We start from the raw sequence: 23,673 nt of genomic DNA, 5'->3' as shown, positions 1-23,673 counted from the left end.
TGATTTGTTGTGTATCAAAGTACAGTGAAAAGCTTTATTTATGAGCAGTACAGACAGATCACAGTGAGCAAGGATGTACAGAGCGGAAAGACTAAGACAGAGGTTTACAGGTTACATTGCACAGGGTGTACACTAGGCAAGATCAACGTTAGCAAGGTCAGCATTATTTGAGGCTGGAGAGTCTACTCATCAGTCTAATAACAGCTGGGAACAAACTGTTCCTGAACCTGCTGGTGTGCGTGTTCAAACTTCTGTGTCTTCTGTGCGATAGGTCCCGATGATGTTGACTACCTCTCCATGGCAGCAAGCTAAGTAAATGGAGTCCATGGATGGAAGATTTGTTTCTGCGGTGATCTGGGCTGTGAATACGATCTTCTGTAGTTTCTTATGGTCCTGGCTAGAACAGTTACCACACCAGGCCATTATGCACCTGGACAGTACGCTTTCAATGGTGCATCTGTAGACGTTGGTGAGGGTCCTTGTGGACATGCCAAATTTCTTGAGCTGCCTGAGGAAGAAGAGGTGTTGTTGTGCCTTCTTGACCATCACATCTACATGTCCTGGAAGTCCAGGACAGATTGTTGGTTATCGTCACTCCAAGGAACTTGATGCTCTCCACCTTCTCAATCTCATTTCTGTTGATGTAGATGGGGGTGGGAGGGGGTCGTGCTTTCTTCCTTTCTTTCTGAAGACAATGATCAATTCTTTAGTTTTGCTGATGTTGAGAGAGAGAAGTTATTCTCTTTGCACTCCATCACCAAGGCCTCTATCAACGTTTTGTACTTTAACTCGTTAGATATCCTTCCAACTTTGGTGGTGTTGTCAGAAAACTTGTAGATGGCATTTGTTTGGAATTTGGCAACACAGTTGTGGGTGTACAGGGAGTACAGTAGGGGGCTGAGGACGCATCCCTGGGGGGATCCAGTGTTGAGTGTTATTGTGGAGGAGATGCTGTTGTTTATCTTCACTGATTTGGGTCAGAAAGCTGAGGATCCAGTGGCTGAGGAGAGAACTGAGACAAAGATCACAAAGTTTTGAGATTAGTCTGGGGGTGGAGCTGTAGTCAATGAGCAAGAGTCAAAGGCAGGTATCCTTGTTGTCCAGATGTTCCAGGGATGAGTGCAAGCCCAGAGGTATGGCATCTGCTGTGGACCTTTCATGATGGTAGGCAAATTGTAGGGGATCTAGGCAGGCTGGGAGACTGGAGTTGATGGGCCATGACCAGCCTCTCAAAGCACTTCATGATTATTGAGGTCACAGCCACTGGGCAGTAGTCATTAAGGCACAATGCAGGTGCTGTCTTAGGTACAGGGATGACAGTAATCTTGAAGCAGGTGGGGACTTTGGCTTGTAGAAGGGAGAGGTTGAAGATGTTGATGAATACCTCCACCAGTTGGTCCGTGCAGGATCTGAGTGATCAGCTGTGGACAGCGTCCGGGCTGTCATTTTCCTTGGGTTAACTCCCGGAAAGACCAATCTGATGTCTGCAGCAGTGACTGAGAGAACAGGTCTACCTGGGGCTATCAGGGCAGATGTTACTGTATCGCTGGCACTCTACTCAAACTGAGCTTAGAAAGTATTGAGCGCATCAGGGAGGGATGTGTCTTTGTCTGTTATCTTACTCTGCTTCATTTTGTATCCCGTAATGTTGTTTAGGCCTTGCCATCGGCGAGAGTCTATTTAATAGGTTTGGGCCTCTAACCTGCTCCAGTACTGCCTCTTAGCAGTACTGGAGCAGGAGGTCATGTCTAGATTTCCTGTACTGGTCTGGGTCATCTGACTTGAATGCTGCCCTTCTAGTCTTAAGTAGGGAGTGGATTTCCTGATTTAACCAATGTTTACAGTTGGGAAACACTTGGATTGACTTCTTTGGTACACAGTCATCCACACATTTGCTATTGAAGTTTGTGTCAATGGTGGCATACTCATCTCAGTTTTCTGCTGATTACTTGAACGTGGTCCAGTCCACTGATTCCAAGCAGTTCCGGAGACTGTCTTCCACAGCCTCCACCAGCATTGAATTTCTTTTATAAAGGGTCCTCCTGTTTCGATTTCTGCTTGTAAGCTGGGAGGAGGTACACAGTGCAGTGATCTGATTTTCCAAAGTGTGGGTGAGGGATGAAACAGTAGGCTTCTTTTACTGTGTAACAATGGTCCAGGATGTTTGGCCCTCTGGTGGGACAGGAGATGTGTTGGTGGTACTTTGGCAGCATGCTTTTTAGGTTGGCCTGGCTGAAGTTGCCAGCCACACTGAATAGGGCCTCTGGGAATTTTGTCTCTAGAGTATTTATGGCAATGTAAAACACGTCTGAGGCATTCTTCACATCCGCATGGGATGGTTTATAAACTGCTGTCAGGATGGCGGAGGTGAACTTGCATGGTGGGTAATCGGGACAGCATTTTATGAAAGGCATTCTAGGTCTGGAGAGCAATCGCTTGCCAGGGTCGCTGTGTCCAAGCACCAGCAGGTGTTGATCACGAAGCATACCTCACCGCCCTTCGCCTTGCCCGAGGAACCAGTGGGGCATCTGACAGCTTGTAGGACACTATCAGGAATGACTGGGGTGAGCCAAGTCTCTGTGAAGCATAGCACTTATCAATCTCTCAGTTCCCTCTGGAAGGTATGTCTGGATCTGAGTTCTTCCATTTTGTTTCGTATAGCCTGGATATTTACTTGGACTATGCTGGGGAAGGGGGTCTTAAATCACATTGTTTCAACCTCACCTTCAACATTTTCCCTGTTTCTTTGTCAGTTTCCTGAATCTGGACGGTCCCGGGAATTAGTGGTGCCGGTCTGCCGCTTCAGAAGGTGAGTGAGTCAGACCTGGTCGGGCTGATTTCCAGCATCTACAGTTCTTTCAGATTTTGATAAGTATCAGTGGAGTTTGCTCCAGGAGTGAGTGTTCTCAGAGTGTGCTCTCAGTGTGAGTATTGCTGGAGTATGTTCTTACTGTGAGAATTAATAGAGTGCTCTTTCTGTCTAATAATCAATGGGTGTTTCTATCAGGGTGAAGAGTGTGCTTTTACTCGGATTAATTGGAAATGTTTGCAGATTGTGTGTAATGTGGTATGTTGTCTTGCTCTTTAATATTTTCTGAATTGGTAGACACTCAATTCGGTGAATGTTCTTGGTTGTTGCAGAATCAAATTCTTACAACTGTTTCCCACCAGGATAGATTGCACCAAGTTCTGGGTTACAAGCTGCATTTGAACAAGATTATCCATCTGAACAACTTGTCTGGTAGTTTGTGGTTGAGAACAGCTAGCAAGTCAAATGACTCAAAGTTTGGGGAGTTGTCAACTAATCTAACTGAGAAAAATCTTTGTTAAAAAATCTTTCTGCTGCAAGTTGACGGGACATAGCAAGTTCAAGGTAAGTTTTACTGCCAGTGTTTTAAAGGTAACCTACAACGACTCGCTTTTAACCCAGCTCCTGTTTAATACAGGGTAAATCACCATACATTTAAAAATGTAAACTGGTCTCAACTGAAGCTAGACAATGCGAGAAATACACAATAAACTGGCACCACCAGAGGCCAAATTAATGTTTCAGGTCTACACATGATACTTTTCATGAGAACTTTAGACTGTGGCAATCAGCCTAATTTATTTTTAATCAACCTGTTTTGACATTTTACACTGTGGAACTTGAACTTTCTGGTCCAAAGGTCAGGATCACGAGAGGTCCCTGGCTGCAGCTGTACAATGCGTTTATATTTGCAATCTTCTCAAATGCCGCTGGTTGGTTGATTTAACTTCGAACACTGGGGTAAGTTTAAGAAACCGTGATATAAGTTTAATTGAGTTTTGTTGAGTTTCTCACAAGAGCATTGTGGTTGATGGTGGTGTAAGTGAACTTCCAAAAAGCATTTGATCGAGTATCACAGGATAGAATTATCAGCAATGTGTTAAAGCCAGTGGAAGAGAAAAAGTAGTAAGGGAAATAAAGCTGTCATAGTCCCCTAGAGAGAGGACTGGTGGTTTAACCTGAAGATCACCAGGTATCAGGCAAGGGAAGAGGTTGAGAAGGAAGGACCTGATAAATAAAGCCGCTATAGTCCCCTAGAGAGACAAATGCCGGGTAGCCTGAAGGTCACCACGCAAAGGTTGAGGTTGAGAAGGAAGGACGTTCACGGTAACCTCAGTTGATGAGGGAATGGAACTCACACAGTAGCTGCATATGAATTTGGCTGAGTGACAGGAGCAACCTAGTAATCAATGGTGGCTTTTCAGACTGACAAAAGGTCATCTAATGAGGTGATGCAGTTGGAAAAATTAACGAGGCAAGAGAATGCACAAAAATGGTAGAACCCTAGGAAGTACAGAGGATCAGAGGAAACCCTATCTGCACGTTCCTGAAGGCAAGAGAGCAGGTGGGTGAGCTAGTTAAGGAGGCATATAGGAAATTTGCCTATATTAGTTGAGGCATAGAATACACTGGAGGTTATGTTGGAGCTATATAAGGCTCTAGTTAGGCCATTGCTGGAGTATCTTTGCAATTCCAGTCACAATGCCATAGGAAGCATGTGCTTGTACTTGAGAGGAGGTAGAGGGGATTCACCAGGGTGTTGCCAGGCCTGGAATGTTTCAGTTGTGAACTGAGATTAGATAGGCTGCAGTTGTTTTCCTGAGAGCAGAGAAGGTTGAAGGGGACCTTGATTGAGAACTACAACATTTTGAGGTATATTGATGACTAGGTAAAAAATATACCATTGAATTTCATCTTGCTAATTTTGTTTTGCTCACAGATTCTAAAATGACATCAAAGAAGCTGTTGCTTTTAGATGTTGATTGTGGGTTGGATGATGCCCCAAGCAATAATGATGGCTCTTGCAGCTCCTAATGTGCACATCCTGGTTATTACATGTACTCATGGAAATACAACCCTTGACAATGTATGCAGAAATGTGCTTCGAATGCTCAGTGTGTGCCAGAGGACTGAGGTGGGTGATGAAAGTTTATGAATAAAAGAGCAGCATTCCTAAAAAAAAAATCCCTGTTAGTTAAATTGATCTTCTTCTTCAGGTGGTAAACTTTGTTAAATAAATTTAGCAATTGTTGACAAGACCACATTTATTGCCCATCTCTAAATGCGATTAAAAGATAATTGTGAGCTTTATCTCTCTCCCTACACCTTTCCAACAACTTGGACTCTGCCAATTAATCAGAGACCACTTCTCTCTCCACTTCTATCCTCCCAAGTTGTCTGGTCACGCAGAGACCTAACCATCCTTAGTGATATGTGGGTGATTGAACTGACAACTTGGCTTTAATTAAAAACTGGCTCTTCGGTGGTTTCATGTTTCCTCCAAGTGAAGCTTTACCTCTGATTTCCCCGCCCAAGCCACTGATTTGACAATCCACTCTCTATAAAAAAAAGCCATGCCTTCATTTCTTCCTGAACTCTTCTGAAGCATTATACTCCTTAACTCACTACCCTTTATTACATTCCTGTCACATTTCCTTTAGAATTCCTGTTGTGTGTCATTCCAGAAACCCTGCACAAAGTGTACCAAGATATCCTACATCTTCTTCCCCATGCACTTCCCTTTTAACTCTGAATTCACCTGACTTCCTATCTTCCTCAAGTCTCTCCCTTCATATTATCTCATGTCTGTTTGTGTGGCCATCCTTTTGCTATTTCCCAGACCCTCTGCTCTCAATCATTGACTTTTAATTTTATTCCTTTATTTCGCTAGTTAATATCAAGAAGGATATTACTGTTAACCAGTACCTTATTTTACTTTTCTATTTATTCTAAGAAGATCTGCAATGCTTAATTTTTTAACTTAGTTTCTCTTACTCTGTTGTACCAGAATCTTTTGTACCTAGGTATCTTTGTACCTAAAATGGCATTGAGTGTGGCGACATTTGACACTTTTTCATTTTTCCTGCATTTCTGCACTTGTTACATGGCAATAACATCTCAATCTAAATCTGGCAAGGCCATGTTGACCATTTCCTGGTAAGCAACATTATACAGATACTGGATTAGTGATGCTGGAAGAGCACAGCAGTTCAGGCAGCATCCCGCTGCCTGAACTGCTGTGCTCTTCCAGCACCACTAATCCAGTATTTGATTTTCAGCATCTGCAGTCATTGTTTTTAACATTATACAGATGCCCACCCCAACCACTCATGAGACTTTGATTTGGAGCTTTTCACTGCTGGTTAGTGGGGGTGAAGTCTGAGAGAAAAACTGTAACACATGGTAAATAGTTGGGACAGATTTGGGAGGCAACAAATATGTTAATAAACTTCAGTGCTAAAGGAGGTTTGCATGGATTGAGAACCCTTTGAGAAGGGAGCAATGATGACTGACTTGAATTGAGAGGAGGCTGATGGTTAGAAGCTTACAAAGCTATATCCCAAGACTGAACTAAACTTCAATTGCTGTTCAAATTGTTTCATTTTAATTAACTTTTTCTGTTGAAAATACTACTAGAATAAAAACACTTCAAGCTTAATTGGGGCTTTAATTCTCAAATTCGTAAGTATTTCAGAAAATGAAATGCTTTAGGGAATGCCAGGACATTGTATTGTCAGCAATTGCAGCACACAGAAATATCCCACCTTGAACAATAATCACTTCTTGTATTTTTCGATTATGTTAGTTAAAAGAAGGTTGATAAGCAGAGTGCTTTCTCAGCCCACTACTCTTCTATGGTATTCTTGAGGGTCACCTGAAAAAAATAGTTCAAACCTTTAATGCACAGTCAGATCAAAATGGAATTATTTACTGATGTTCCCCGTGTTACAGATCCCTGTATTCCGGGGAACCTGCAGTTCCCTCCTTGGGGAGAGGTTAAATGCTTCAACGTACCATGGAAAGGACGGCCTGGGGGATGTTCCAGACTCAAACGCTCCAGGTTTGGATGAGCTGCAAACAGAACATGTGGTGAATGCCATGATATGGATAGTCACTGAACATACCAGTCAGATGAGGAATTCAGGCTTTTGGAAAATATGATCCTAGTGACGTGGAGGGAAACTTCATATAAAATCTGGTCTCCAAACAAATTCAATTGAAACAAGGTTAGGGTGAACTCTTGCCATTATTTTAAAATGCTGGCCATTTAGCTGTAGACGATTAGGATGACTACTGCTTCTTTGGGAAGTTTGATGAATAAAGAACACTTTGCATTCTATATTTTAGTTAGTTTTATTTTAGTTGTCGACCAAATGCAAGCCTTTGAATGCTGTTAGTTTTTAATCAAACTGTGATAATAGGCTAGTAACCAGCAGTGTAAAAACAATGACTGCAGAAGCTGAAAACCAAATACTGGATTAGTGGTGCTGGAAGAGCACAGCAGTTCAGGCAGCCCCTTCAGGGCTTTTGCCCGAAACGTCGATTTCGCTGCTCGTTGGATGCTGCCTGAACTGCTGTGCTCTTCCAGCACCACTAATCCAGTATTTGGTTTTCAGCATCTGCAGTCATTGTTTTTACCTTGTTGATTTTAACCCTACTGCGAATCCTCTTGCAAGGATGCCTGCCTTGAAGAAGTTTTCCTCCTCTCTCTACAAGAATCTCAGGGAGTCCCTCTCACACTGCAACTCCCAGGTCATTTCCTCTGCTCTGAAGCTCTTCAACCATGTTGTGAAACAAACTCGGTACCACAGCCACATTTGCTTCCTCAGTGCATGCCTCCGTAACCAACTCATCCCACACGGACTCCAGACCACCTTTAAACCAGCAGAGTTCAAACCCAAACAGGACAAACAGTACAGAAAAAAGCTTTATTCCTGATGAAGGGCTTTTGCCCGAAACGTCGATTTCGCTGCTCGTTGGATGCTGCCTGAACTGCTGTGCTCTTCCAGCACCACTAATCTAGTAACCAGCAGTATTGAGAGGCAGTTTGTGTAGATTGGAGAAAGTGAGGACTGCAGATGCTGGAGATCAGAGTCAAGAGTGTGGTGCTGGAAAAGCACAGCCGGTCAGGCAGCATCCGAGGAGCAGGAGAATCGACGTTTCAGCGTAAGTCCTTCATCAGGAATCTCCTACTCCTCAAATGCTGCCTGACCTGCTGTTGCTGGGCAACATTCTCTCGAGTTTGTGTAGGTTCTAAATCTAAAGAAACTTCTATCAATTATGTATTTTGCATGCCCATTTTGACATTTCATTCCTCACTTACAGAGGGTGTGTGTATGGATAACAATGTGTGCTCACACAACAGGAGAACTTTGACATTTATCCAATTTATGTTTCATTGCATGTTTCAGTGTTACAGTTTGAAACACTAATCTGAACAGAACATGAAACAAAATCTTAGTCCCTCTGCTGATGTCAAATTTATATTTATATGACACCCTTTTAAAGTTGTACTAGCACCCAAAGTGCTTCACATGGGTATTATATGATGTAGGCCATAGGCAAGTTGTTGGAGGGAATCCTGAGGGACAGGATGTACATGTATTTGGAAAGGCAAGAACTGATTAGGGATCATCAACATGGCTTTGTGCATGGGAAATCATGTCTCACGAACTTGATTGAGTTTTTTGAAGAAGTACCAAAGAGGATTGATGAGGGCAGAGCGGTAGACGTGATCTATATAGACTTTAGTAAGATGTTCGACAAGTTTCTCAGGAGACTGGTTACCAAGGTTAGATCTCATGGAATACAGGGAGAACTAGCCATTTGGATACAGAACTGGCTTGAAGATACAAGACAGAAGGAGGTGGTGGACGGTTATTTTTCAGACTGGAGGCCTGTGACCAGTGGAGTGCCACAAGGATCGGTGCTGGGTCTACTACTTTTCGTTATTTATAATTGGTTTGAATGTGAGCATAAGAGATATAATTAGTAAGTTTGCAGATGACACCAAAATTGGAGGTGTAGTGGACAGCAAAGAAGGTTACCTCAGATTACAATGGGATCTTGATCAGATGGCCCAATGGACTGAGGAGTGGCAGGTGGAGTTTAATTTTGATAAATGCGAGGTGCTGCATTTTGGGAAAGCAAATCTTAGCAGGACTTATACACTTAATGGCTAGGGAGTGTTACTGAATAAAGAGACCATGGAGTCCGGGTTCATAGCTCCATGAAAGTAAAGTCGCAGGTAGATAGGATAATGAAGAAGGCATTATTGGCCAGAGTAATAAGTACAGGAGTTGGGAGGTCATGTTGTGGCTGTACAGGACATTGGTTAGGCCACTTTCGGATAAATGCGTGCAATTCTGATCTTCCTATCGGAAGGACATTGTGAAACTTGAAAGGGTTCAGAAAAGATTTACAAGGATGTTGCCAGGGTTGCAGGATTTGAGCTATAGGGAGAGTCTGAACAGGCTGGGGTTGTTTTCCCTGGTGTGTCAGAGGCTGAGGGGTAACCTTATTGAAGTTTATAAAATCATGAGGGACATGGATAGGATAAATAGACAAAGTTTTTTCCCTGGGGTGGGAGAGTTCAGAATTAGAGGGCATAGGTTTAGGGTGAGAGGAGAAAGATATAAAAGAGACCTTAGGGGCAACCATTTCACGAAGAGGGTGGTATGTGTATGGAATGAGCTGGATGGCATCTGGATGGGTATATGAATCAGAAGGGTATAGACGGATATGGGCCAGGTGCTGGCAAGTGGGACTAGAATAGATTGGGATATCTGGCCAGCACAGATGAGTTGGACCGAAGGGTCTGTTTCCGTGTTGTACATCTCTATTTCTCTGTAACTCTATATAGACCCATTTTAACCAGGCCCCACAGCCATACTTCTCCCTGTTTGGATGTACAGGTTGGTCCAAGCCGTGGTTTTCACATCTAATAGAAGTATCGTTGGCAGCAAATTTTATGTGGGTCATATGATATCAGGCTCCATCTAGGAAAGTTAAGTTTCCTAGATAGTTGAGGAAGAATGACCTCTGCATTATCGAGGAAGTTAATGGAGAAGAGCTGGTTGAGCTCTTTCAATGAAAGTGAACAATTTAGATTTCAGGACCAATTCTAAGCTTGTGTCAAAATTGTGATTGAATACAAAATTGAATATTTGTAAATTGACTGCATGATTATAAACTGCATATTTACTTTTCGCATGAATACATATCATTATTACTACATAAAATGATTTTGCTGTTTTGCAGGTTTCTCTTATCGCAGTTGGTCCCCTGACTAATGTAGCCTTGGCAATTAAAATGGATCCGACATTCTCTACAAAGCTGAAGCATTTGTATATCATGGGAGGAAACATGGAAGGTACAAGAGAAAGTCTAGTTCTTTATTCAGCATGCCTTTTAATTCAGCAATGCATATTACAAAGGCTTGTTATTATATTGAATACATTATCATTGATCTTAACATGATCTAGTAGATCAGAAATGCTGCTATGCATTAACAAGTTGCAGTTTTGGAAGATTTACTGTAAAACTGATCTTTTAATTGTGGCCTGCACATATGAAAGAAAATTAAATATTTTCCCCGATATGACATTTATTGCTCATCACTGTTTTGATTCAACATCTTTCTAAAAGCTTTTTATAATATATATATTATAACCACAATCCAATGTCAAGTTTCTCCTGCCTGACATTCAAATCATCCACTTCCTATTCACTCCCTATGCACTGTGCATGGTGGTACAGTGGTTAGCACTGCTGCCTCACAGCACCAGTGACCTAGGTTTAATTCCTGCCCCAGGCGACTGACTGTGTGGAGTTTGCAAATTTTTCCCCGTGTCTGTGTGGGTTTCCTCCGGGTGCTCCGGTTTCCTCCCACAGGCCAAGTGAATTGGCCATGCTAAATGGCCTGTAGTGTTAGGTGAAGGGGTAAATGTGGGGGAATGGGTCTGGGTGGGTTGTGCTTTGGTGGGTTAGTGTGGACTTGTTGGGCTGAAGGGCCTGTTTCCACACTGTAAGTAACCTAACCTAAACTATAACCTTATGTGGAAAGCAATGAGATAGAATGGTCGATGAAAGCTGTGAAGCCATTTATTATTGCTGACTAATACACAACGTTTACCAGATCTCTTGACATAGAACTATAGATAGGTTACAGCAGAAAGGGAACATTCTTCCCTTCAGGTCTGCCCTAGCTGAATAAACTGGCTTTCTTTTCTAATCCGACTTTCCTGCAGTTGGTCTATAGGCTGGCAGGTTAGAGAGCTTCAGGTGCAGGTTGCATTTCCTTTGAGATGAGTGGAGGGCTTTTGTGTCAACCACCACCCAACTGGGCAGCAAATTCCAGACGAGGTGCTGCATTTTGGGAAAGCAAATCTTAGCAGGACTTATACACTTAATGGTAAGTGTGTTGCTGAACAAAGAGACCTTGGAGTGCAGGTTGATAGCTCCTTGAAAGTGGAGTCACAGGTAGATAGGATAGTGAAGAAGGCGTTTGGTATGCTTTCCTTTATTGGTCAGAGTATTGAGTACAGGAGTTGGGAGGTCATATTGTGGCTGTACAGGACATTGGTCAGGCCAGCGTTGGAACATTGCATGCAATTCTGGTCTCCTTCCTATCGGAAAGATGTTGTGAAACTTGAAAGGGTTCAGAAAAGATTTACGAAGATGTTGCCAGGGTTGGAGGATTTGAGCTATAGGGAGAGGCTGAACAGGCTGGGCTTGTTTTCCCTGGAGCGCCGGAGGCTGAGGGGTGACCTTATAGAGGTTTACAAAATTATGAGGGGCACGGGTAGGGTAAATAGACAAAGTCTTTTCCCTGGCATCGGGGAGTCCAGAACTAGAGGGCATAGGTTTAGGGTGAGAGGGGAAAGATATAAGAGAGACCTAAGGGGCAACTTTTTCATGCAGAGGGTGGTACATGTATGGAATGAGCTGCCAGAGGACGTGGTGGAGCCAGGTACAATTGCAACATTTAAGAGGCATTTGGATGGGTATATGAATAGGAAGGGTTTGGAGGGATATGGGCCGGGTGTTGGCAGGTGGGACTAGATTGGGTTGGGATATCTGGTCGGCATGGACAGGTTGGACCGAAGGGTCTGTTTCCATGCTGTACACCTCTAATACTATGACTCTTTGACTATAACCCCCACTAGCTTCTAGGTGCTAAAGATTTTCCTCATGTACTCTCTAATCCTTCCACTAATCATCTTAATTCTCTGCTCCCTCGTAATTGACCACTCTACTAGGGGAAACACCACTGGAAATCATTCACAAAAACATCTATTCACCATTAGGTTTTGTTTCCTGCCACCAAATCAGCCTTGGATCCAATTTGCCACATTCCACTGTATCCCTTGGGTTTAAGTTGTTTTTGACCAGTCTGCCTATGTGACCTTGTCAAACGTCTTCCTAAAATCCATGTAGAAATCATGCACTACACTACCCTCATCAATTCACCTTGTTGCGTTCTTTAAAAAATCAATTAAGTCAGGAGAACATGACCTTTCCTTCACCAAGCCATGTTGACTATCCCTGATTAATCCATGCCTTTTCAATGTTGATTCTCGTGATTTTCCTCCAACTGTGGTCAGGCTGATTGATTTATCTTTGTTTGGTCTATATATTATAATTATTTATGCTAAATCCTATCCTTTATGCTGCTGGATAACCAGAGGACCATAGATTTGATTTATCAATGATTTCCTTTGTGAGGGCATGTCTGTACTGTGCTCATAGAATTTTGCTTTTAAATGCCTCCCATTGTTTTATCATTAACTTTCCTTCAATTAATTGTACCCAGTCCACTTTTGCCAGATTATCTCGCAGCCTTGTAAAATTTAACTTCTCCCAATTTAGAACTTTTATTCCTATTGTATCTTTGACCCCTAATATAATTCTGTGACATCCAACTGTATTAGGTTTAGGTTTTATTGTCACATATTATGATTACTATCTATAAAATGATCACTGACCACCATTTCATCGACCTGTCCAGTTTACTTTCCTAAGACTACATCTGGACTTGTGCCTTCCCTCACTGGGCTTCATGTGTGCTGGCTACAATTGTCTCTTGAATGCAGTTCAAATAATTTTATGCTCTCTAAACCTATCACACATTATATCACAACTATTATCGTGTCGCTCGAATCCCCATATATTATTGTTTTTGCACTCTCCATTTCAAGAGATGACCACTATACACTGAAAAATGTGGGGTCAATGGGAACTAAATAAAAGATATTAGATTTTTAACACAACATTTTGTCCACATTTGCTGAATAACTGTATTTCTGTTTAGACTGTATTTTTTATATACTGCTTGGAATTCCGAAAGGTACACTGAACTAAGTTCATGAAAATGTTGCTTTCATTTCAGGGAGAGGGAACACAACAGGTTGTGGAGAGTTTAACTTTATATCAGACCCAGAAGCAGCTTCCAATGTTCTGAATCAGTTTGTATGTCCAATTTATATAGTCACGTGGGAATATTGTTTACATCACTCTCTGCCTTGGATAAGATATTCAAGGTGTATAATAATTGCAAAGTCAAGAATCCACCATTTTACGCTTTCAATTCTAAGATTTCAATTCATTAAATATTCTTTCATGAAGTGTGCTTCAGTGGCAATGTTAATTTATTATGCATTCCTGGCTGGCTTGTGGGAGTTCTTGTGGGTGGATTTTCTTGAACTTATCTTGAAGGATCCCCCCCATTCCCTGCTTCCCCCCCCTACCCCCACTCCCTCACGCTTAATGTTCACCAACTTTCAACAATATGGGAATAATGATTTATGTTCAACTCAGGATGCTGTGACTTTTATAAACTCTGCATATTTATATCTTTCTATATTTTTGAAATGATTTGTTTTTAAAAACAAGGATTGTGGAAAGATTATTGCACTTCTTAAAAGCAGATTACTAATACTCAGTGTAAGTAATGTTTACACTGCTGCTTGTTTAAACAGTCAGGGAGGGACTACAGAAAGGATAGAGCCAGTGTGATGTGTACAAAATTAGATGCAGCTGGCAATAAGCAGTTGGTCTGTCTTCAATGATAAAGGACTTCTGCCTGCCAGAAACTGTATGGTTGGCCCTGAAGGTACTGAACAGCTTGTGGGTGTGAATATTTGACCTGAATCAGGGTTGGTAACTTGGATCTTCTTTAGTGTTATATATATATATTACCAGTTGGTAATGGTGAGGTAAACTCCAGTGATCCATTTTTCAGTTTCTATAGGGTCATTTCACAACTGTGTTTTAAAGCAGAAAAATAAGCTGTGTTTTTGAGGACCAATTCTCTATTACCCACAATGCATTTCAATTCACTCCACTAGCAAAAGGAAGACTTTCTTCTTCCAGTTCATGTCAATGTTGTGTTGAGTAATTTACCATTATTATCTTAATTAATTATTTCTTATTGTCAAAATGTGAGGAAATCTAGTTGAAAGTTATTGAAATGATATGAGTTGTTTGAGGTTGTGCCTTATATCATCAGTGACAATACCCACCATGAGGAGTCTCTGTGTTCTGTTTTGGTGGTGCTTTTGTTCTTTACAATGTCTACAAATCAGTCGTGACAATGATAATAGATTCTTTTGAAGTGTGGAGCTGATGATTCTGTTGTGTCCATTACATCAGGAGTGTTTTCATGAATGGATAAATCAAGGCACGGAGAAGGCCCGTTTCACAAAGAAGATAACAGAACATGTTGAAAAATACACTAAAGTCAAGCAAGGTGATAAAGAAGTGCATACTCAAACAGCGTTTGTGTCCTGCGATTCTTTTGCAGTGGCTGTGGCTATTGATGAGAGTGTTGTCACTGAATACATGCAGTGCAATGTAAACGTGGAGTTACAGGGAGCACTGACCAGAGGAACATGGTCCTGGATACACTCGGCCTTCAGAAAAAACAAAATCGAGCCTTTGTTATGATGAAATGTGATATTGACAAATTTAAACAATATTTGATGTCTGTTCTGAAATAGATAGCAGGAAGCTTTCATCGTGATCTCAGAGAATTAAGGACCAGCATGTAGACTTTATAGATCGTGAATGTAATCATTAAGGTTTAGCAGGAATAACTTGTTAAGAGGTTTAAAACAAAGATAATTTAAATTTGTCCTGACAGTGTAAATATTGACTTCAGTCAGCCATGGTCAAAGAGTTCTAACAGCTTTACATCTATTGATCCATTGGCGACATCTCTTAGTAGAACATATAGATGTACAGTAGTTTCCCCCCCCAACCCCCACCCCTCCTTATCCAAGACCTACTGTGGAAGCCTGAAACCGCGGATAGTCACAAACCCATTCATTTAAATGGGAAAGTATCTTCCCAGCAGCCCCCCGGTCCCTGGTTCTGGAACATCCCTTGTAATATGTTTGGGCAACAGTAAGCCATGGGTCGTTGAAACTACGGAAACCAAATCCGCAGATGCAGTGATCAGCCTGTATAATCGTTGACCCTTCATTAGACCCATATTCCCAGAAAAGAGAAACAGAACTCCACATTCAGTTGTAGATCTGAAGTCAAAATACTGCAGCTGATGGACATATGAAGTGTAAACTGGAAATTTTGGTCAGGCCAGGCAGCATTTTGAGAGAAAAAGAATTCCAGTTTCAAGTCAGTTTCTTTTCGTCAAAATGATAAAATGTTATGGGTCACCCACTGTAAACCTTTCCAACTGGTTCCCCTCCTTTAAGACACTTGTTAAAAGCCACCACTCTGACCAGGCTATTGGTCATCTTATCTAATATCTACTAAAAGCAAAATATTGTGGATGCTGGAGATCTGAAATAAAAACAGGAAGTGTTGGAGAAACAACAGATCTGGCAGCATCTGCAGAGAGAGGTTAAAACTTTGGAGTCCATTATGACTCTTCTTTGATATCCTTATTTAGTTGATGCCATGTTTTTGGGATGTTTCATTGAATATAAATTAGTTTTGTTAGTTTTGGGTTTTTCTTCGTCGGTTAGTCATTTATTGCTCATTCATCTTTCACTCCATCAAAAGCCATTTTTACCTTCTGGTTAAAAAAGTATCCCAGTTTTAACTCACTTCAGGGTAAAAACAAGGGCTGCAGATTCTAGATTAGAGTGGTGCTGGAAAAGCACAGCAGTTCAGGCAGCATCCGAGGAGCAGGAAAATCGACTTTTCGGGCAAAAGCCCTTCATCAGGAATAGCCCTTCACCCCTTCCAGAACCTTCCCCTGGGTCTTCCTCAGACCTTTCATTTTGTTTTCTCTCTGATCAATTTCAGTTTTTAATGAATTGTCTCTGACCTTCCAGTTTCCGATCCGATCCCCTTATGATGATTCTGTTATCTAATTAGGGCTCCTGTTCACCCTTTAAACATTTTGTTATTTCTACCTTCCACTCTGTAGTTGCTTAAAACCCATTAAAGCTGGAGCATTTCCCAGTTGTGTTAAAAGGATATCGAACTGAAACCTTCACTCTTTTTTTTCTCTCTGCAAATGCTGATCACTTCGAGCATTCTTTGTTTCAGTTACTTATATGAGTTGGGCGAGGAGAAAGGAAAAAGATTGAGGAATAATCTGCATTATTTAAAAAAAACACTACATCAAGTTACCTCAAATTAGTTTTGGAGGTTTGAAGATGATGTTTGAAAGAGGTATAATGATCAGAATGCAGGGGGATTTCCATGTTGTTCATATCATGACAGGAAATCTTCACAACCAGTTCCAAAACCAGACAAAACCACAACTTAATCACTTGTGCAAAAAGATGGAATCTCTTTATGATATAGAGTAAATCTCTCATTTTGAGACACAAGGGCTGTCTTGCTGGACAAGCAGTCCATATTACATGGAACACATTGAACTGAGTCTATTTTTAAGAATCTAAGAAAGATAAGGGAAGTGAAATAGGAATAAAGCTTTTCAAATTTTACAGCATTTAAACACAGAGTGAGTTTGATAGGGCAATGGCCTTTTTGTTGTTCCATCATTTTACTGTGGAATGTGGACCCAGGAATTTCGCTCCATCCATCAAGTTCAATTTTAAGGGAATATTTGTCTTTTAAATTTTTATTTGTGAAGACTTCCACCATTCAATGAGATGGTTGATAATGTTACATATTAACACTTTCAATGCCCTGCATTTATTAAGTAAAATCAATAAATAGCATAACGAGCACAAAAACAATACAATTACCAACTGTAATAGCAACTTGTTTTGGCCATTCGTATGAATGTTTATACCAGAATAAACTGATTAGTTTGATGTTCAGTCTTTAGGTGCTACATGGGGATTTAACTCTATCCAGGAATGATATTACACCTTCTACATCTCAGATTTAGTGTTCTGTATCAGTATCATTTAAAACCCCTTGGTTATACTTTCATGTCCTGACATCATAATAAATGGGACAGTATTCAGTTCTTCTCAGAAACTGTATAACTCTATATTTAGCAGATCTCTTTATAAAGAAAATTTTGGTAAATTCCTAAGAACATTCTATCCATCAGTCACTGAGGCAAATTTGTCTTTCCCTTTCTTATTCAACTTTGTGTAATATAGATATTAATATTAACATTGGAAAAGAGAAAAGTCCAGCACAGAACAGGCCCTTCAGTCCATGAGTTTGTGCTGAGAATTAATCCTAATCTAAAATAAAATAATCTCATCTACGCACCCCTCAATTCACTGCTGTCCATGTGCATGTCCAGCAGTTGCTTAAATGTCCCCAATGACTCTGCTTCCACCACCACTGCAGGCAACGCATTCTGCGCATTCACAACTCTCTGTGTAAAGAACCTATCTCTGATGTCTCTCTAGATCTTTCTCCTAATATCTAAAATTATGACCCCCTCATGGCAGTCAATCCCACTCTGGGAAAAGTCTCTGGCTATTGACTCTATCCATGCCTCTCATTACCTTGTACACCTCGATCAGGTCACCTCTTTTCCTCCTTCTCTCCAGAGAGAAAAGTCAGAGCTTAGTCAACCTCTCTTCATAAGACAAGTTCTCCTGTCAAGGCAGCATCCTGGTAAACCTTCTTTGCACCCTCTCTAAAGCCTCCGCATCTTTCCTATAAGAGGGTGACCAGAACTGGACACAATATTCCAAAGTGTGGTCTCACCATGGTTTTTTAGAGCTGCAGCAAAATCTTATGGCTCTTAAACTCAATTCCCCTGTTAATAAAAGCCAAAACACCATATGCTTTCTTAACAACCCTATCCACTTGGGTGAAAAATTTGAGGGGCCTATGCACTTGAATATCAAGATCCCGCTGTTCCTCCACACTGCCAAGAATCCTGCCGTTAATTCTATATTCAGCATTCAAGTTTGACCTTCCAAAATGCATCAGTTTGCATTTATCCAGGTTGAACTCCATCTGCCATTTCTCAGCCTAGCTCTACATCCTGTCTATGTTGCGCTGCATCCCTGCAATAGCCCTCGATACTATCAACTGCACCTCCAACCTTTGTGTCATTGGCAAATTTACTAATCCACCCATCAACCTCCTCATCCAAGTCATTTATAAAAACTACAAAGGCAGAGGCCCAAGACCAGAGCCCTGCGGGACCCCACTCAACATTGTCCTCCAGGCAGAATATTTTCCATCTACAACCACTGTCTGCCTTCTGTCAGCCAACTAATTCTGAATCCAGATAGACAAATCTCCCTGTATCCCATACCTCCTGATTTTATGAATGAGCCTACCATGGAGAACCTTATTAAATGCCTTGCTGAAGTCCACATACACCACATCCACTGCTCAACCTGTCTCGTCATGTCCTCAAAGAACTCAATAAGATTTGAGAGGCATGACCTGCCCCTCACAAAGCTATGCTGACTGCTTTTAATCACACTATGCTTTTCCAAATAGTCATAAATCCTGTCCCTCAGAATTCTTTCCAAAACCTTGCTGAACACAGACGTAAGATGACTGGTCTGTAATTGCCAGAGATTTCTCTATTCACCTTCTTGAAAAGAGGAACAACATTCACCTCCCTCCAATCCTCTGGTACAACTCCCCTGGAGTGTGAGGAAGCAAAGATCTTTGCCAGTGGCTGAACAACCTTCTTTCTCGCTTCCTAGAGCGACCTCGGATAAATCTGCTCTGGCCCTGGGGATTTATCAATCTTGATGTTTCCCAAGATTTCCAGCATGTCAACTTCATCAATCTTGATCTGGTCAAGACTGTATCCCAGCTCCTCAAAGTTTTCATTCCCAATAAGGTCCCTTTCCTTGGTGAAAACAGAAGCAAAAAACTCATTTAGGGCTTCACGTCTGCTCAGACTCCACGCACAAGTTCCCTCCACTATCCCTGATCGGCCCTACCTTCTCCCTGATCGTTTTCTTATTCCTCACGTATGAGTGAAATGTCTTTGGGTTCTTGCTAATCCTTCTTGCCAAGCCTTTTTCGTGCCCCCTCCTGGCTCTCCTCAGTCCATTTCTAAGCTCCCTTCTAGCAAGCCTGTAATCCTCTAAAGCTGTGCTAGATCCTTGCTTCCTCCACCTTACACAAGCTGCATCCTTCCTTTTGATGCGAAGCTCCTCGGTTCTCGTCATCCAAGGTTCCTTAATCTTATCGGTCTCAGAGGAACAAATTCCTGCATCAATCGCAACAACTGCTCCTTAAATAGTCTCCACATGTCTGCTGTGCCCTTTCGGTGGAACAATTGGTACTTTCCAACTCCTGATAGCATCATAATATCCTTTTCCCCAATTAAATATCTTCCCTCGGTAACTGCTCCTTTCACTCTCCAAGGCTGTGCTAAATGTGAGGCAGTTGTGATCACTTTCACCAAAATGTTCTCCCACCGCGAGATCTGACACCTGTGCTGGCTCATTGCTGAGCACCAAATCCAAAATGGCCTCTCTCTCATCAGCCTGTCTATATACTGAATAAGGAAACCCTGCTGAACACACCTGACAAAAACGGTTCAATTCAATCCAAACCAACTGCACTTAGGAGGTTCCAGCCGATATTGGGAAAGTTGAAATCACTCACAACAACCCTGCTACTTCTGCATTTTTCCAGAATCTGCCTGCCTATGCGTTCTTCAATCTCTCAACTGCTATTAGGTGGTCTGTAGAAAACCCTCAATGCGATGGCTGTTTCCTTGCTGTTCCTCGCTTCCACCCATACTGACTCAGTAGACAAACCTTCCTCAACAACCTTTGTATCTGTAGCTGTGATGCACTCTCTGATTAGCAATGCTACACCCCCTCCTCTTTTTCCATCTTCCCTGTTCTTTTTAAATGTTCTAAACCCTGGAACATCAAGCAACCATTCCTGCTCCTGTGAAACCCACATCTCCATTATGGCCACAACATCATAGCCCCAAGTACTGATCCATGCTCAAAGTTTGTCAATCTTATTTCAGACACTCCTTGCATTAAAGCAGACAGACTTTAACCGATCCCCTTGTTTCATCGCGTGAGAAACCTTCCTGATAGATTCAATACATCCTGTCACTGACCCATCTGCAACTGTCCCCCTCTCAGACATGTGCATCTGATTCCCACCCCCCTGCTAAACTAGTTTAAACCCTCCCAAATCACACGAGCAAATCTCCCACCCAGGACATTTGTGCCCCTCCAGTTTCAGGTGTAACCTGTCCTTCATGTACAGGTCCCACCTTCCTCAGAAGGTATCCCAATGGTCTACGTACCTGGAGCTCTCCCTCTTGCTCCAGCCTCACAGCCACGTGTTAAGCTGCATTCGCTGACTGTGCCTCATCTCACTATCTCGTGGCACCGGTAGCAAACCTGAGATCACTACTCTACTCGTTCTGCTCTTCAGCTTCCAACATGTCTGAAGTCACTTTTCAGATCCTCAATCCCTTTCTTAGCTATATCATTGGTGCCAATTCTGGCTGATCACCCTCCCCCTTCAGAATCTTGTCAACCTGATCGGCGACATCCCAGACCCTGGAACTGGGATGCAACATACCTTCTGGGAGTCCAGTTCCTGACCACAAAATCTCCTGTCAATCCGCCTAACTATTGAGTCCCCTTCCACCTTTCCTTTTGAGCCACAGTACCAGGCTCAGTCAGAGACCTTACAACTGTGGCTTTCCCTAGGTAGGCTGTCCAAAACGGTATACTTATTGCTGAGGGGAAAGGCCACAGGGATTCCTGCTCTGTCTGCCGGTTCCCTTTCCTCCCCATGACTGTAACCCAGCTCTCCCTATCCTGTGTCTGGGGAGTGACCCCCTCCCCTGTAAATCCTCTCAATTTCCCCCTCAGCCTCCTGGATGATCCGTCGTTCATCCAGCTCCAGCTCCAGTTCCCTAACTCGGTTTTTGAGGAGCAGGAGTTGGGTGCACGACGCGCAGATGTGGTCGGCAGAGACATGAGCCATGTCTCTCACCTGCCACATTCTGCAGGAGGAACATGCAACTGACCTAATAGCCATACCCCACTACGCCAAAAGCCCGCACAGGAAGGAAGAGAAGAAAAAAAAAGAGATCTCACCCACTTAAAAACTTCCCAATGGTCCTTTGCTCCTCTCTCGCACCTCTCCGCAAACATACCTTCCAGGAGTCCTGCTCCTGACCACAAAATCTCCTGTTAATCGACTCACTATTGACTGGCGCTTTTCTATTCTTCCCCCTTTCCTTCTGAGCCTCAGTGCCAGAGATGTGACAATTATGGCTTTCCCTGGTAGGCTGTCCCCGCCAGCAGTATCCAAAACGGTATACTTATTGCTGAAAGGAATGGCCACAGGGGATCCCTGCTCTGTCTGCCGGTTCCCTTTCCTCCCCATGACTGTAACCCAGCTGTCCTTATCCTGTGTCTGAGGAGTGACCATCTCCCTGTACGTCCTCTCAATTTCCCCCCTCAGCCTTCCGCAGTTCATCCTGCTCCAGCTCCTTTACTCTGTTTGAGGAGTTGGAGTTGGGTGCACTTCTTGCAGATGCAGTCAGTGGAGACGTGTCGTTGTCTCTCACATGCCACATTCTGCAGGAGGAACATGCAACTGCCCTAACATCCATATCCTGCTATGCTGAAAGCCCACACAGGAAAGAAAAAAATAAAACCTGAAGAACTTAATGAGTTTATCAAAATTATTGTTGCCTGTCTTAAGAACATAATCTTGTTCTAGGTCAAACATTTTTGATCAATGCTGGCCTTCCTGAAGAAACAGATATCAATATCAAGGAAATGCTTAGTACCATTTATTTCTTTCTGATAGACATGTTACTATAATGTTTTGCAATTGTGTTCTAAATGTAAAGCAAATTAGACCATAAGACATAGGAGTGGAAGTAAGGCCATTTGGCCCATTGAGTCCACTCTGCCATTCGCTCACGGCTGATGGGCAATTCAACTCCACTTACCTGCACTCTTCCTGTAGCCCTTAGTTCCTTGCGAGATAAAGAATTTGTCAATCTTTGCCTTGAAGTCATTTAACGTCCTGGTCTCTCCACGGTGTTCCACGCCAATGTATTCTTTAGGCCCACTGTCTGGCTGAAGAAATGTCTCATTTCAGTTCTAAACTGAGCCCCTCTAATTCTAAGGCTGTGCCCATTTGTCCTAGTCTCCCTGTCTAACTGAAACAACTTCCCATCATCCACCCTTTCTAAGCCATGCATTTTTTTTTTAGATTACTTACAGTGTGGAAACAGGCCCTTCGGCCCAACAAGTCCACATCGCCCCGCCGAAGGGTAACCCACCCATACCCCTACATCTACATCTACATTTACATTTACCCCTTACCTAACACTACGGGCAATTTAGCATGGCCAATTCACCTGACCTGCACATCTTTGGACTGTGGGAGGAAACCGGAGCACCTGGAGGAAACCCACGCAGACACGGGGAGAACGTGCAAACTCCACACAGTCAGTCGCCTGAGGCGGGAATTGAACCCGGGTCTCAGGCGATGTGAGGCAGCAGTGCTAACCACTGTGCCACCGTGCCGCCTACTAAGTATCTATTAGATCTCCCCTCAACGTTTTAAAATCTAATAAATACAATGCCAGGATCCTCAGCCATTCATCATATGTTAGACCAAATTAGGTAGCGGTTCTGGAAATATTTGCTTAAGTTTTAAATTACATTTCTACGTTGATACCAAAAATGAACACAAGTTCAGTAGAATGGCTCGTGTAGATTAATTGACCTAATCATTGGAATGAATAAACAAAAAAAAATGACCAAGATTCAATAATATCTCCAATCTGCGTCAACTGTTTGTTGTTTAAGAAATTGCTCGAGTCAAAGGGTGGCACAAATCAGAAAGGTTTTGAGTGAGAAAGCACCAGGTGACCTTCCTGTACTGAGGTGGAGAGCAGCTCAAACCTAGTCCATCATACCAAGTTTAGCAATGTTGACCACACATTGCAAAATCTGATAAAAGCCATAATGTAACCCAATAACTTTAGGTCCGAATTGCAATAGGCAGCTTAAGTTGGGTACTGTTGGCTAGGCCAGCATTGTTTGTTTTCCCTAATTGCCCTCGAGAAGGTCGTGGTGAGCTGCCATTTTGAACTGCTGACTTCATGTGGGTAGACCCACAATACTGCTGTAAAAAGAATTCCAGGATTTTGATTCAATGGCTGTGAATGAATGGCAACATCAGACAATAGGAGGGGAGCTTGCACACAAGTGTCCCCCCATACATACTGTTCTTGTCCTTTTAGGTGGAAGTGAATGTGATGTTTAAGGACCCATGGTGAAAGTCTGTAGGGCACACAGCTGGTATTCGCCATCAGAGGTGGAGGGAGTGAATGTTTATAGATGTGGTGCCAATCAAGTGAACTACTTTATCCTGGATGGTCTCAAGCAACTCGAGTCTTGTTGGAGCTGCACTCACCCAGGCAAGTGGAAAATATTCCATCACACTCTTGACTTGGTTTGTAGGTGGTGCACAGA

The 23,673-nt window shown here is 42.5% G+C and overlaps 1 protein-coding gene across 1 annotated transcript; it reads left to right on the top strand.

Moving 5' to 3' along the window:
* Positions 1-3,730: 3,730 nt before the first annotated feature.
* Positions 3,731-14,840, top strand: LOC140480987 (nucleoside hydrolase-like). The gene is made up of 6 exons (XM_072576598.1): positions 3,731-3,769; positions 4,749-4,943; positions 6,761-6,944; positions 10,074-10,181; positions 13,200-13,335; positions 14,461-14,840. Exons 2-6 carry the CDS (start codon positions 4,785-4,787, stop codon positions 14,753-14,755), a joined length of 882 nt encoding a protein of 293 aa, XP_072432699.1. The 5' UTR covers positions 3,731-3,769; positions 4,749-4,784; the 3' UTR covers positions 14,756-14,840.
* Positions 14,841-23,673: the final 8,833 nt, after the last annotated feature.

The sequence above is a fragment of the Chiloscyllium punctatum genome, chromosome 9 (genome assembly GCF_047496795.1).
Source record: "Chiloscyllium punctatum isolate Juve2018m chromosome 9, sChiPun1.3, whole genome shotgun sequence".
In the NCBI taxonomy this organism is placed as follows: domain Eukaryota; kingdom Metazoa; phylum Chordata; class Chondrichthyes; order Orectolobiformes; family Hemiscylliidae; genus Chiloscyllium; species Chiloscyllium punctatum.
The sequence above is the reverse complement of the archived record's forward strand: the minus strand, read 5'-3'. Positions and strand labels throughout refer to the sequence as shown.

What these genes read in the sequence shown, in the direction of transcription:
- LOC140480987 (XM_072576598.1), top strand. Translation starts at nt 4,785, where the DNA reads ATGTTGATTGTGGGTTGGATGATGCCCCAAGCAATAATGATGGCTCTT. An exon ending in GTGTGTGCCAGAGGACTGAG is followed by an intron (nt 4,944 to 6,760) that starts GTGGGTGATGAA and finishes CCCGTGTTACAG; the next exon opens with ATCCCTGTATTCCGGGGAAC. An exon ending in TTACATCACTCTCTGCCTTG is followed by an intron (nt 13,336 to 14,460) that starts GATAAGATATTC and finishes TCCATTACATCA; the next exon opens with GGAGTGTTTTCATGAATGGA.